This window comes from Corvus moneduloides, chromosome 10 (genome assembly GCF_009650955.1).
Source record: "Corvus moneduloides isolate bCorMon1 chromosome 10, bCorMon1.pri, whole genome shotgun sequence".
In the NCBI taxonomy this organism is placed as follows: Eukaryota; Metazoa; Chordata; class Aves; order Passeriformes; family Corvidae; genus Corvus; species Corvus moneduloides.
The window spans coordinates 10,199,419-10,215,630 of record NC_045485.1 but is presented as its reverse complement, the minus strand read 5'-3'; the positions used below and the strand labels follow the sequence as shown (position 1 = coordinate 10,215,630).

Below are 16,212 nucleotides of genomic sequence, written 5' to 3'. Positions count from 1 at the left end.
CCTGCAGCTGCAGGCTGGGGTGCTGAGAGACAATGTGGGCATTTGTAGTAATTCCTGCCAATTATATGGAATACAAAGTAAGAACATGAAAGACAAGTTATTCAATTTTTATTCAAAATCTGGGAGTTTTTCTAGCATCACAAGGGCTGACACTGCAAATACATTGGACAGAAGTTGTGAGACTACAGATGCTATATATTTACCAGTGTTTATCTGCTTAGATAAGCATTCAGGAGCACCACACAAATGATACATATTAATTTAATGCTATGTGTTAGTAAATACTAACTACTGGCTTCTCTTTGGTGTCCAATCTTCTGCCTAGAAGTTTATATCATTGACTCTTACGTGAAAACATTTTGACCTTAGACATCGCTGTGTTTCCATTTTTCAACAAAAGACTGCCACATATATACTGAGAACATGCATTTCACAGTACTTCCCCAAAATTTCACCACAGCATATCAGAAAATGCATAAAACAGAAACAAAACTTATAAAATGTTTAAAGCTTCTTAAGAAATTACCTTTCTTCCTTTGGCTCCTATTACTTTCAGTCCCATAAGACCCTGAAAAAAAAATCCCCAAATGTTATTTTTTTTATTTTACAAACACCTACAACATGAGTTAATTTATGTTACACGTAACAGAAGTTTTCATTTTTATTACCAATCTGAGACTACCTTAGGTCCAGGAGGTCCTGGTTTCCCTGGCATGCCCTACAAAAAAGGAAAAAAAAAAAAATCCTCAGGTAAAAAATTTACAATCTTCTGCTCTGATATAGGTGTTTTGAAGCACCCAACTTTCACAGAACTTGTATCACATTTTTACTTTTTCTTCCACCTTTACAGCCACAAGTCATTACCAGTGGCTGACAGACTGTTTACACAGTCTAGTTGCAAACATATGCATCTCTCAATGTTATACATTTTAGTATTTAAAGTGAATTAATGGGTAGTCATTTGAAAATTGAAATTTATGCCTACATGGACAAGGGATGCTTCTGAAAATATAGAAATTATCATGCATAAAAATAATCAAAAGCAACTGAAAAAATATCAGATGTGTGCAGATAAGCATAGTTTTTACATACACATGTGCCTAGACCTCAAATAAATCTGGGAGAGTCAAGTACTTGTATCTGTGTAATTCCATAGGGTTCGGGGAAAATCAAAGGTCAAAGTAACAAGTGAGACATAAATTCATACTAAAGGTCCTGGAGGGCCCTGTGGTCCAAGTTCCCCAGGATATCCTTGAGCACCCTGGGCACCCTGCATATCGAAAAAGAAACAGGAATAAATCTCCTGGGAAGATTATGAGCGAAACACAACACTAAATTCAATGAACTGAATAAGAAACAGAGGAGCAGCTTTGCTTCTGAATTTCCTTTTCCTTTGTCATGAGAACACAGAAGTATAATTCTTCCTCATTGCTTCATCGTTTGGCATATGTTTTGAAACATGAGAAAACATCTGTTCTAAAACTAAACTACTCAAGTGAGGATGTAAGTCCCCTGAGAAATGTGAACTTATAATCCATATGGTCCTATTAATGCCTCTAATAAGCCCTCAATCCTTCAAATATTCTGTGCAATAAATCCTATACTTTAAAGCTTAATTTTCAAAGAAATGGAAAATTAAGCACTTTTATTTTCTTTTAAATTTAATGCTCTCTGTTTATTCCAATAGTCAGAAGAAAATTCAGCCTTGCCTTCCCCTGTTAATGTTCATTCTTGAAATATGGACATTCCTGTGCTTTGTTATTACTCTAGAAGTTGAGCTGGTCTAACCTGTTCAGTCTTAACTTTGATGGGAATTTTAGGAGTTGGATTAGATGGCCTGCAACCTGACTGGCCTGAAAACTGACTGGTTTTGGTTTAGAAATCAGTGACATAATTGTAAAAAATGCTATATCTATATTAAATAAATAATACACTTAAATTATGTAAAATGCAAAATAATTTTAATAAATACTCATGTTATATAGAATGTGTTTATACATATTACTGTATATTTTTATACATATCTACCTCACTGTCTTAATTTTGAGTTACCTGGAGACCAGGCATTCCTGGTAATCCAGGATCACCTTTTCCACCATACTCTTGGCTATATCCTTCTGCAGGGCACCCCTGGACAATTAAATAAAAAGAAACATTAAAACTTATGCTGTAAACTCTGTAGTGCAACAAGTCCTCTAATACAGTTTGTAGGGAAATTAACATCAGAATGGCATAATGATAGAAATGGTCCACTATGGATAGTTCTAACTATAAAAAAGATTTTATTAAACCAAATATACCTTGTGCAGGCCTTCCAGTTCTCTGTTAGGAGCAGTCTTCTTTTCAGATATACCTACATTACTCATGCACTGTCCTTGTCTTCAATTTATTTTTGTTACTTTTTATCCCTATAAAATACTGTCTAGAGCATCTGCAGATTTCCATATGAATTCATGAACTGTTTGGGAGAGGAGCTTAATTCTTTGTGTGCTTGAAAGTGTTAAATTCATTATATGCAGTAACAGTAGTTTGAGGGAAAAGAAATAATAGACCATTTTGCAACCTGAGGTGAATGCTGCTAGGACAATGGAAGCACCAAACTTTGTGGTTGCTTCCTCTGGAAGGCAAACCTTCTGTTTCCCATGAATGGAGAGGTTAGGAGCAACAAACACACACACAAATTGTTGATAACCAATAAATACTTTGTGTAATATGATGCAAATAACTGACCTTCTCTCCTTTGATACCAGCAATACCCTAGGAAGAAGAACAATCATATTGAAACAGAAGAGTAAAAGAGTGCTGAAATAACACATTCTAAATATTGTCTAAGCTTGGTGCTCTTCAGGTGATTTATTTTCATGAAAAAGGTGCATAGCCAGGTTCATGTTTACTGGGCCAGATTTCAATTTAAGAAGAAAGGGCATATTGTTAAAAAATAGTAATTCTCAGAGGTACAACTCTACAAGTGAAGGCAGAACAGCTTTGAAGCCTGATCTTAATAAATGAATAAATAAATAAAATCAGCAGAGCTGGTAAAGATCATATTTAGAAGTTATTAGAGTTTAAGCCACTGGAAGTTGACAGACAGTATTCCTTTTCCATTTGTTTAGAAGTATCTCTTTCAAACACATCTCTACAGTGAAAAAACCCCCAAATCCTAGGATTAAAGCAATGCACCCAGAGTGAGAAGTTCTGGGTTTAATTCCTGGTTCTTATTGACTTAATTAACCCATTATTTTCTCACATATACTTAGGTACAAACGGAAACTGCAATCTATTAAATAAACCTGGAACACCTTTAGGGATGTAAGTGGCAAATTTTCACGAGTATCCAATGAAAGCTAACTCCAGTCAATGAATTTCATGCAGTCATTAACTAAGAAGTTGAGGCCCTACATGCAGACAATGTCTCTTTATCACACAGTTTTCATACTAATAAAATGGGCATATTTATATACCCCAAGTGGTGTCAGCACGAGCTAACATGAGGCTTTACACTCCTTCAGGGACTGGCTTTATGTGATGGGAATGCACACAATCGTGAATTTCGCAGACACTTACTGGAAGGCCTGGAGCACCTCTTTGACCTGGAGGACCTGGAAATCCTTGGTCACCCTGAAAGTAGTAACAGTGATTGTTAATGCAGATTATGGTTTATTATTTGGCCTGATTTTGGCAAATGTGATTACAGAAGAAGTTTTTTATGCTATCACACTAAATGCACTGGGAGTGCATGACCACTGTATTTTGCTAGAAGAGGATCATCCCATTTTATGCAGCTTGACTTCTATGCTAGACTGTTCAGATAAGTTTACAGATTCACTAGAAATCTATGATTTTCTGTAGTAGGCATTATTCTGACTCCCTCTTTCAGAATGCTCATAGAGCAAAGAAAACCTGGTAAATCTGTAACTTAACATTAAGACTTTTCTTTTAATTACTTTTAGGATTTATGAATTGCCAACTGCAAGTGAAATAAAATTAATTAACTACCTCCTTTATAACCCATTGCAGCAAAAGGACATGTTGGATGAAACTTATTAGGCCTTCTGGATTTACTGAAAAAAGTATTATCTGTCAAAATACCAAACGTTATTATCTTTTAGCAAAGGCCATTGGCATGTATTATTTAAGTATTTATTTTGCACAAAAAGGTAGCACTTTTCCTTCCTCTGGTTCCATGATACAAGTTTTTCTAGCTGATAAAATCACAAAGCAAAACAAGTCAAAGTTGTATATTGGGCAAAATTTAGAACACTTTTTGGCCATTGCCAAGCACAGCCAAACGCACTCTCCAGAACACTCAGCTTGGTTTGTACCTTTGTGCCATTGCATCCTGGAACACCCGGGAGCCCAGGAGGACCAACAGTTCCTGGTTCACCCTAAAAGAAGCATGAAATTGACACAAGCTTTGTTTTTGCACATTCATATTGCCCTACAGAAACACTGAAAGAGTTTATGTTGGAGCAGTGTTTCACAAGACATATTACAATGTGTTCTTAAATCATTACAATGAGTAAGAATTGCTGATGCCAAGATTTTTATCACTAGGCCAATTGACAGAGACAATGTTGATGTTGAAACTAGAGTGAGCACATTGAGCTGAGGATAATTGTGCACTAAAGACTGTAGTAAGAGAGAAATGGTTAAATCAGTTTCATTTTTACTTACTGGAAGGCCTGGAGGACCTGAAAATCCGGGTATTCCTGGGACTCCCTAACGAAATTAAACCAGAGAATAATATTATGAATATTAAACAAAAGCTCATCAGCAATTTTTCTTTGATTACATTCATAATAAGAACTAATGCAAGTATGATTCTATTAAAAAGATCGTTACTTCCTTAACTATTATGATTGTAAACCAAGCATAATGGTTACAAACAGGTAACACACACCAGTTTTGTCCACAGAAAAAACCCCAGATAATTCTTCATGGTATTCTAGTCTGACTTTTTCACTGCACACCCAAATATTAAATACATACAGCAATAACCTTGTACATAAGGTGTAGCAAAAAGGGCAAAAGGTCTAAAAATAATGCTTGTGCATACACCATGTAATAAATTTTAACCATACGTTGAAATTATACATAATGCTTTGCTTTTATTTTCACAAATTATTGAACCAAGGTGGAAATTAGCAAGACGTTTAATATATATGTTTGTTTAAAACACACTTACTCGTATACCTTTGGGTCCAACTAAGCCTGTAAGCCCTGGAGAACCCTAGATCACAAATGGAAAGCAACATCTTTCAACTCATTTCAATTGATAAAAAGCTCATAAATGTCAACAGGACACTCAATATTTTCAATATCAATATCAATATGCCCACACAAAACCAGCTATACAAATAAATAAATGATTGGGCTATTACAGTCAATAAAGGAAACAAACATTTCATACAACTTGCCTAAATTGTGGTGTCTTGCCCTCCCTTTCAGTGTTTACAGGGGATTATCATAGAATCAAAGAATGGTTCAAGTTGGAAAGGACCTCAAAGATCCTCTAGTTCCAACCTCCCTGACACAGGCAGGGACCCCTTCCACTAGAACAGGTTCCTTAAAGCCTCATCCAACTTGGCCTTGAACTTCCAGGGATGGGGAACCTGTTCAGTGTCTCGCCACCCTCTTACCCTTGTAGTGAAAAAAAATATATATCTCATCATTGGTCAAAAAAATAATGTTGAGAATGCGGTTGCTATGGATTTGGTCAAACTGTGAGACCTGGAAGTGCTTCCCTGTGAGGAAAAAGCTGGAAGGTGCCCAGATATGGGCGATGTCTGTGTAATGATCAGATGCATGAGATGTATGTACTCTCACCCACACTGTTGAGCATGGAAAGGAAGACCAGAGCAAGCTGAAAGGGGGCTAAGCAGGATGGGAGAGCAAGGCTGAAAGAAGACAGCAAAGAATGCCCCAGTGACACTGCAACATCTGGACAGAACCTGCTGGAATTCTTTCAAGACACATAGAGCTTAAGTGCTAGTATGAAGACTTTACCATTCCCAGAAAGGAAATGGAAAACGTGAAGAGCAGCATAGCTTCTAAAATCTTGGGCCACATTCCATTTCAGATGCTGTAGAAGTGTTGGATAGGAGAGACTAACTGGCACACACTACAACAGATGCCATTCAGGCTAAGAGAGGTCTTGCTAGATAAACTATCTTACTTTTTGCCATTCTTGCAGAAGTTATTATCACTTACTGAAAGGGAAATGCTGTACTAAACACCTCAATGAGCTCAGATAAAGGGCTCATCAACATGTATGAAATCTACCATGAGTATCACTTCCAGAAAGCATTGTAAAAATAAGATAGGACAGAATAATGCAACAATGCTTAAACAAATGAAAACTATAAAGCCCATTTCTTTAAAGGTATAGTTAAGTGCTGTAGCCACATTAGTGCAGGTCTTAGACAGAATCTGATTGTGGTAGTACCTTCCTGATTTACATTGTGGCTGAGTTCACACCGTATTTACACAGAAGTAATTTATTCACCAGAGCCAGTTTATTGATAACAGCAATACTGTTCCTCAAAACAAATACACATAAGACACTTTTACTGCATGACTTTTTGTTGAGTTTTTTTTCTACTCATGCAGGAGTTATTGAAAATTCATATTCAGCCTCAGTTTAGGCATACAGGAAAGAAAGCAAGCTCAAGTCACTGAAGCCACCCTGTGCACCATGCAGGCAACCAGGTATTTCCTAAACAGGCCAAGATTTATCTTAAAAACCATCTTTCCCTTCAAATTTTCTTAAATCTATTTTTCATATTTGTCTCGCTAGTAGCTTGTTTACTTTCTTTTCAGATGTTAATAGATATTAAGACAAAAACTGAGGCTATGCTGCAAAAGTCTGCCTAGACCCATGTTCATTGCCTCTGGCAGTTCAGTCCAGCTGCTTTAGCACTGGCCAATGGACAATTGACAACAAAAGCCCATGGTCTTATCAGCTCTACTCTGACGCAGTCAAAATGACTATTGCAGCTGATGACCAAACAACATCCCTCACCAAACGGGAAGCTCTGAGACAGGTTTTGGTTTGGTTTTATAAAACAGAATTGTCTACACAGTCATAGCTAACTTTGACTGTCAAGCACAGTAGTTTCTCTGGGTGTATCTCTCTGTCTCACATACATACCTACCTTTGGTCCCTGTGGTCCTGGAGGCCCTTCTGGACCAGGAAAGCCTCTTTGACCAGGTGGACCTGGCACACCAGGAAAGCCTTTTTCACCCTGTAAACATAAAGATAATTAATCTCAAAATATCCATGAATTCTCCTTTTGATATCTTATTTCTAAGGCACCCATTACTTTCAGAACCTCTTAGCTTTCTGCTGCTGTGGCAGATACACTGCCGCTTGCCTACACTGACCTGTTTTTGTGGTCCATCTCTGTGCTGCCTAGGCCCCATGGCACCACATACTCATAATTATTATGAATTATCAGAACACAAGATAGCACTCAAGATTTTGCAGAGTATAGATATTAGCTGACAGCATGAAAATTTAAGAAAGCAGCTGATACATATTCCTTGTTAATATTTCTATATTTTAGACAAACGGAAAAGATGTTTCAGCTCTTCAGGCAGTGGCAATTTAGCATGCTCAGTTTTACATCAGTAAAGATCTGCCTGTTCAAGACGTTTTGCATCACAGCATGACATGGGAGAGAGAGAAGGGGTTTGTCAGCTCTCTCAGAGTCAATCTTCCTACTGCTTTATAGAAAGTTATACAAAGAAAGCATGTGAAATTTTGCTGTGCAGAAGTTTGAGTGTCTTATTTGATGTACAAGATAGGATCCAAGAGATGTCTCTGGGAAGCCAAAATACTTTGGCTTGTCCCTGCACCAATTCTCACTCCTCAAAATCCCACAAACTCACCAGATTTTAAATAGCTTCTGAATGAAATAAAAATTATATATTAGTAGTTACGTATATTTATATCTCTCAAGATAGAATGTAATCCCATAATATTTTGACACACATGAAAATAAGAATTGCATTATAAAGTGTCTGTGAGATCTATATAATAAATCGGCATAGCTTTTTGTAAAAACTGGTTTATTTCATACACCAGCGTCCCAAGGCAGAAGGATGAATGCTATCCCAGAATGTGCCGCTGGAGGGGGTGTGGTACCAGCTCACAGGAAAACCAAAGTCCTCGGCCTGCCTGCCCATGGCCAGAGCCACGCGGTGCTGTCTGAATCCAGAGCAGCGCTCTCCTGACAGCTTCTGCCCTCTCTACAGAAAAGGCAATTTTAGCCACACTTTCTTCTTAGCAGATCAACGAGATCAGAGGATTTTCAGGTTGGAGGATTCTAAACACTGAATAATTACCAACACATGCCGATTAATGTCATTGTCCTGATTTTCCATAGCTGCATGAAAAACTTCATCAGTGTAAACAATTATTTACTCTTACCTACAAATTGCTCAGTTATTTAACATGGAACTGCTAAAGAAAAGTTGTGGGTGTCCATTCTTATTAATATTTCTCTTTTAGTGGGCAATTTATTTTTTTCTAGTTTTTCAGCTGGTCTCAATTTCACTGTTTAGGATGAAGTCAGGTTAGACCAGCTAGTAACATGAAAAACAAATAGGGAGATTTAACTGAAAATATTAGTATTCTCCTTTCTCACTTATTAACATATATTTTAATAATGACCCTTTTTACTTTCAGATAAATTTTCTCCAACTTTGTAAAAGCAGATGGGACCAGTGGGACTAATCATAACCCTAAATCCTTATAGATGTCTGGAATCTGTTCATAAGGTTTAGTATGAGAACTTCTGTGTTCATGGTTCGCCTGAATTGCAACCATGACTTCTTCAATAATGCCCCTTTCATTTGTGAATCAGTTGTTTTTCCAACTGCAAGCAGGAGTCTCAAAGAATTTTTGGCATTTGTGTAATTCAGGTTTGTCTAAAAGCCACTCAGAGCCTCTGCCAAGCTGCTATTGGCAACAGGCAGAGCTGTGGATCTTTTACTGCTGATGGATTTGCTGTTCCTTCAGTGCTGGCAAGGTGTTTGTGATTAGGACCCAGAAACTCATCCCCTGCTTGATCTACAAGAGGTTTATCTCTTTGATGCCAGTGTGTGTAGCTTTCCTTCAGGAACTGGCAAAGAGGGGTGGGCAGGGTCCAGAGATGGAAAGAGGGAAGCACTGAACATGACACTCTTGATGGCATTATGAAATTTGTAACAGGAGAGCTGCTGCCAAGGTAATGACATTTGTTAGGAGTTAGTGAAAGAGACCTGGTGCTTTGGACAGTTGTTTTGCTGGTGTTCAAACACCATACAGTGCTGTAAACATATTAATGCAGTAAAAAAATTCAGTTGAAAAGTCTTAGTTAAATAGTGTCCCCAAAGTTAACAGAATTTTGTAAGGTAATCATTCTCTGTAGGCTGTTGGCAAAATACCATCACACACTAAATTCACTCACTGTATCAACTGAAGTAATCTATTAACAATTTCCAAGCATATAAGCTAATATTAAAAAAGGAAAATGTATCTGTTCTTACCTTACTACCTTTCGTGCTATCACAAAAGCAGGGACTTTTACCTTTGCATACACAGTTCTGTAAAACAAAAATACAAACTTTGTAATACAATTATTTTTCTCATTGAGTTGTTTGGAGAGAGGCAAGTGAGATCTCTGGTTTTACTAAGCAATTATTTCACAGACAATATAACTTAAAAAATGTTTGTGAAGAGGCAATTCTCAACATTGGCAAAGAGCTCATTATTCCTCTGTATTGTCTTTTGAGACAGATAAGAGCATCAGTTAGATCTTGCAGACAGAATTACTTAACCTGTACAGTTTCTCATATTACAACAGTCACAGTGTTTCAAATTTGTAACTTTTATGTTTCTTTTATGATGGAGGAAAGATGCTGCAAGTAGCTGCTGTTCCCTATGGACGTGACAATTCCTGACCATTGCCGCTTGTCTTTTAGGTGGCTGAACTTAGGTGAGATGATGCCATCTATCAATTTTAAAAAAAGCTGCAGGGAGCATTTCTCCAATGAGCAGATACTTAAGCATTTATTTACAAAATAAAGCAGAAATTAAAATAAGTTGGCCATGAAAGGCAAATCCCCCAAGATACTATTGTGTCTGCCTCTGATTTATAGACAGATCAATAGGCAGCTACTTGATGTTTCAAGCTAGATTTTTAAAGAGATGCAAACATTAAATAGTTAATTCTTACCCTGATCTGACAGCTAGAATTCAAGTGGTACTGCATCAGAAATTTGGAAAACAAAGGTATCATGTAAAACAGAAACCATCTAACTATGCTACCTTCACTACTATGTTAATCAATACGATTATATCACTAGAGACACAAGAATAAGCACTAGTGCAGAATTAACAACAAACCGTATCCTGATTTCTTCTTGGTGACATCAATCAGTCTGGCACTGGATAATCTAAATTCATCAAGTCAGTTATATGACAGATATTTTAAGTCTTTAAATATCAATACAAGAGGATAAAGTGATGTATATCTCCAAATAAATTTGGAATAGTTCATAAGACTGTCTTTCAGTCTTTCAATAGTTCATAAAACTGATTTTCTTGTGCCCTATTGAATGACAGTACTTCTATCCCAAAGCATTATCTTCAAAATATAGATTGTTGGTAGAGTTCTGCTAAGCAATATAAAAAGGGTCATTGCTCAAGGCAAGATGTATACACAGATATATATCATTATAATTCTATCGACCTTCATGGAGTTGTACCTTATGTCTGCCTGTGAAAGTATACTAGAAGTATACTAGATTCTTTACAATACCTGTATGCAAAGCACAGTTTTCAGGACATGTAGAGAAATCAACACATGAAATTACTCTTCTGTAACAGGTATAATCTGCAGCAGACTTGATGTGTACAGATACAGAAGAAACCCTTCTATCTTATAATCAAAGACAATCCAATGTGAAGGTAAATGCATGAAGATGTAGAAACTTGTGATGCCATAAAATTAATCTACGTTAATAAACTATTGAAAGAAAGAGAGCCTTTGCGCTTCAAGAAGTCAGAATGCTTAGAACGTGTTTAATTTACCATTAGTAAGCTTTCATATCTATTTAGGTCTTTTTGTGTACACATATCACTTTAACCTAAACTGAAAAGACCAAAGATGATTTAACATTACACAGTCAGTTAGCTGGATAATACTAAATGTTTTGGCATATAATTTTTTACGTAAGATTAGATTAGGCCTTCTGTACAGGAGCTTTGAACCAAAAATCATTGCTCACTTATATTGCTGGATGCTTTCACATCCTTGCAAGATGCCTGTTGCTCCTTTATCAAAGGATCATAAAAAAAAAAGTGATGTTGCCAGGTTATATGATAAGGAAACTGAATGTTAGTTATTAACAGTTTATTCAAAATTCTCACAGTAGCATCTACATAAGTGTATTAACCAAAGCCACAGGTATACTGCATGTTTTTTGGTTTTGTGATTTTCATAATAATAATCTACATTTCTTTTGTCTATTTAGATGAAGTAGATTTTTTATCTAAAATCTAGGTCAAAGGATACAGCCAGATAACTATATGAATACCAAATCAATTCACCAATGAACCAAAACTAAAACCCCACAGCAGTTGGAGTAATTTATAGAGGAGCTCTTCTCCAAAGTGTTTTTAGTGATAGGTACAGCATTATTATAAACAGATACATAATTCCAGTTATACATGTTGAAGCACATTTACTGCAGTGGTTAATGTTTTGTTTAGTGGGTGCAACCTTATCTAGAACACTGAATTGCCCTTCCTACACCATGGGATGGGATTCTGTGGGGCTCTGACCTCTTCCTGCTCCTGATTCAGAGAGTAACTTAACCATCTGCTTAGAAAGTATTCCAGTCCTCTCCTTCACATAATTCCTCAAAGAAATGACCCAGAAAGAAGGAAGAAATAACATACTACAGACTATCGTGTCACCTATACAAAGGTTAATGTACATTGAGCATGGCACTGCTACTCCAGCCACTGCAGTGGTGGCAACTTAATTTGGAAAGAATCTTACACAGTTCTCAGAACTTTGCCAGTAGTACTGGTTATATGAAGAATGTCAGAGAATGTATTTAGGGATGTTATCAAACCTGAATAAGCCAAAGGATGTGACAAAGTCTTAATGTAAGGAGAACAGCAGGCAATGCCAGACTTCCTATTCTGTCACTAGCCCAGGTTCTGAGTGCTGTCACTCACACTGGGGCAACACAGTCCTACCGGGAATGGTTTAAAGGCAGGAAGGTGGAGAACAGACAAAAAGAACCAAAGTGAGAGTAATCCAGTATTTCTCCATTGATCTGGTTTTTTTTGGAATTACATATATGATGACAGGACAGTCAGAGTATTTCTTTATTTTTCCAGATCCAGAGACGATCAGAGTAACTCAGCTATGATTTCAAAATACATACTTGTATTAAAAATACTGCACCCAGAATAGACAGGCAGCAAAATGTATTGCTGCAGGAAACAAGCATCATATTCCTTACGTATATTTCAGTCCAAGACCACACAGGATGAGTAATAAAGACATTCAGATGAAAGCTGAGATGAAATTAAATGTATTGTGTAGGACTATGGTAATGTGGCTGAAGTGGGGCTTAAGTTTGCACTTTTGGTCTGATTGGTCTTTAATTTCATGGGTAAACTCCATTGAAGCCCAAAGTAAATCCTGGTTAACATAAAGATGACTGTGCAACATGAGGTATTTTTAAATTAATTAAAAGCAGTGCAAGAGATATCCATTAATTACTGTGGACAGTAAAAATAGCCCAGGTGTCTTCTCTCAAGTGGGTGATGAAGCTGTCACTTTCCTTCACTGGTTGTTCTAACAGCTGATCAGATTTATTTTTAAAAATGCATAACTGATTTTTCATTTAAACTTGATACTTATTAGCATCTCACCTATCCTGCCACTAGGTCTTTATCTCCTAACTTACAGAATCGCTAAATTAGAACTCTATCAATAGGTGGAACAAGACTTACTGGATAGTATCTATTTTTCTCTGATGCCACTTTTTTATTCTTTTCCATCTTTCTGCTCATTAATGATATCCTGAGCAGTAATTTTTAATAAGTATTGGCATTTAAAAGAAATTACAGAAAACTGGAAATTATGTATGAGTGAGCCAGCTCCTTTAAGTCTTGATTACGAATTTTCAAGGGCTGCTGACACACGGAGATTTCTGAATTCTTCCTGGGCTGTCTCAGTGCAGAGTAATCACTTTACACATCCCAGCTGTGTCTATAAATCACAACTGAGCACATAGAATAACCCTGCTCCAACAGTTGATGTTAATATAGTGCTTAAAACTTTAAAAAGCCCATTTCACTCGTTCCCGACTAATGTTTTCTATTGCATCTAATAAAGGCGGGAGTAATACAGGAAGTGGAAAGTTTTGCTCTACCATTTATTTACACTACAGACTTGTGTTGGGATAGGTATGCTGCACATATGTTAAGTGCTGCACTTTCTGAAGAACACTATGGTGGTAGCTAAAGTTTCTAGTATGGATACGGTTACAGTTTTGAAAATTTATCCTAACCTGCACAAGAGGATCTGAGAGCACAGCTTTATAGAGAAAAGTTCCTGCTGTGAGAAAAGCTATACAAAGAAAGGTTTTTTTTTTCTGATGCACCTGTATTAAAATACTTAGCTAGATTAGCACAGTCAGGAATTCTAGCTAGACAAGGTTAGTAGATACGTGACCCTGGCAGCATATTCCTCATGTTGCACAACTGCAAATCACCATGGAGCATGCAAGGTCCTGGAGAATGAGGTTCCCCTCACTCCAAAACACTGCTATCAAAACAAAATACCAGTCTCACAATTAGAATCTGTATACTAAAAGTTTTTCATGCATTCTAAGCATCAAACATGAATTCATTAAAATTATCAAAGACCACGAAGAACTTTGTGTTTTTTTAGTGATTGCTGGACCAGTACAACAAAACCAAATTATTAAGCCTCCAATAAGTATAGACAACATAGAGCAGAAATAGGAGATGATGAGATGAACGAAAATATGTCAATTCCCAAGCCCTGAAACATTGTGTAGTCACTTGTGAACTGGAAGACAGCCAGACATTCCTACCTTAGAAGACTCCTGTTAACAGCCATCTATGCTATCACAATTCACAGCATTTTGCTTACCAGTTGAATACCTAGGATGAAAATTATTTCATTTGGACTTTCCATTATAAAGAAATACACCTGTAACTTAATTAATAAACAGCTTGGTCAAGAGCAACTAACACAGAGAGACTGGGTCTCCAAGGACACAGCAGGAGACAACTGTTCCGCTACAGGCAGTGCAGTTGTTGAATAAGCTCCATTAAACTCTTGTAATGGGAACCTTGCTCAGGGAATAACTATTGAATCAAAATGCCCTGTTGGGTCTTGTATTACTGGTTATGTACTGCTTTCAGTGTGAGGTGCAGGAGAGAAGTCCCAAACATTTGTGATCATAGTAAAACGTAACATTTCACAGAAGCAGGACTTTGTGTTTAACTTACAGATACACAATTCGTGGTCACATGATGTTAACACATTTTATCTGAACTTGGTAAGAACTTCCTTACTTTACATCCTTAATTTTAAACTGGTATGAGCTCTTTCGGAAGGGATTTGCTTGTTCATGTAATATAAAGATGTATTTATAATGGTATTTCAAACCAACTAAGCTAAATTACATGTAGAGAGAAATAGAAGAAGCTTCTGTATGTGAACATTTAAACAACTTTATATTATGCCAAGGGGAACGTGTGTGTGAACCCCTTTTTCACTTCAGAAATTTAAACCATTTTGAAAAAATTCTCATCGTTTTTACAGCAAAAATCTGTTGGTTAACAACTTTGTATAACAGCAATTTTTCAGCATTAGCCAAATCTCTCATAAGTATCCAGACCTGGAACAATAAAAAAGCATTAACATAAACCTTAGGTTAAAAACTATAAGCCAGATGGAAATAAAATTTTCAGAGAACTTCTGGTATCTCTTGCCTCCTTTTTGTTGATATACTTACTGAACAGCCTATCTTTTTTTTCCTGTGAATGGGCCTGTTTGAACAGAAGTTGCAAAAAACCATTGTAACATAGCTGTTCATACTATTCTCAGGAAAATACACCATGCTGTCATTGGGAGTATGTTCCACATGCAACTCCCATGGTGCAGACCATACTCTTCCTTCAAGCAGATACAGCACAATTAATTATACTGAACTTCTCCCTTCTCTCCAACAGACTATCAGTGAACAGTTAGGAAGTGTGAGAACAGTAGGGCTCAGCAATCCTCACTTTGCACACATCATCATCATTGCGCTAGGATAAAACAGATAAAATGTTTTAATTCATAAAAAAACAAACACACTGAGTTTTCACAAACTCAGATGATTTGTGAGCTCTGTAGTGATGGCCACTAAGGCCTATTTTGTAGATGTTGCCTAAAATTACTCAGTATCTATATAAGTAGAGTTGGCATATTGTGTGCAGTTTTGGAAAACTGTATGTTTAGGCTCTTAAATCTCCTGGTTTTGGGGGGTGGGGGTGGGGTGGTATGTGTGTAAATTCCTTTTGGTCTATAAAGAGAAGATACAGAACTGCTCTCTCTTTAGACAAAGAGAATGATGCTTTTTCTTCTTCTTCTAAACCACAGAATATTTTGATGCTTATGTTTATAATGACCAACACCTTACTGTTCAAATCATCTCACTAGAGCGGAAGTCACTGTGATAAGGACTATCAGAAATGCAACCAAACTGTTCCTGATATATTCACATGTGTAAAATCTCCAAAGACAGAGCCATAGACTCCATCTCTGGGGTTGATTTCTTCTCCTGACCTTGAAGTGGACATGGGGACAACAGAAATAAATATTTTTCTTTTCACCAAGGAAAAAAGACTAGGCAGTTCAGGCCGCAGAATTTTGTTTTGTGTAGAGAACTCTTAAGGGTGTTTAATCAGCTTATTCATCCGTGCTCTTCCTTCCTAAGAGTCACCTTAAAAGAGCAATCTAGTAACAAAGAATACACACCATTTAACTAGTGAATTTTTGCTTACCTACCATAATATGGTTAGCATTACTTCGCACGTTTTGTATTTCTTCCCAGATGTTGAGTGTGGGAATGGTATTCACTATAATTTTTGTCTCCTTGGGCCTGTATATTTGTATATTCATAAAA

The 16,212-nt window shown here is 36.8% G+C and overlaps 1 protein-coding gene across 3 annotated transcripts in view; it reads right to left on the bottom strand.

Moving 5' to 3' along the window:
* COL4A3 (collagen type IV alpha 3 chain) overlaps window positions 1-16,212 on the bottom strand; it is a 56,160-nt gene that overhangs the window by 35,531 nt on the left and 4,417 nt on the right. For 2 of the 3 annotated variants that reach the window (XR_004242089.1, XM_032119538.1), the window contains exons 2-12: window positions 9,532-9,588; window positions 7,155-7,244; window positions 5,186-5,230; window positions 4,675-4,719; window positions 4,323-4,385; window positions 3,565-3,618; window positions 2,731-2,757; window positions 2,053-2,130; window positions 1,208-1,270; window positions 683-718; window positions 527-568 (exon numbers count right to left, since the gene is read on the bottom strand). Coding sequence is in view for 2 of the 3 variants with exons in the window: in XM_032119538.1 (XP_031975429.1) it covers window positions 527-568; window positions 683-718; window positions 1,208-1,270; window positions 2,053-2,130; window positions 2,731-2,757; window positions 3,565-3,618; window positions 4,323-4,385; window positions 4,675-4,719; window positions 5,186-5,230; window positions 7,155-7,244; window positions 9,532-9,588 (600 nt within the window). In the remaining variant the exon portion in view is untranslated. The remainder of the gene's footprint in view (window positions 1-526; window positions 569-682; window positions 719-1,207; window positions 1,271-2,052; window positions 2,131-2,730; window positions 2,758-3,564; window positions 3,619-4,322; window positions 4,386-4,674; window positions 4,720-5,185; window positions 5,231-7,154; window positions 7,245-9,531; window positions 9,589-16,212) is intronic. The other variant, XM_032119539.1, reaches the window with a different exon arrangement.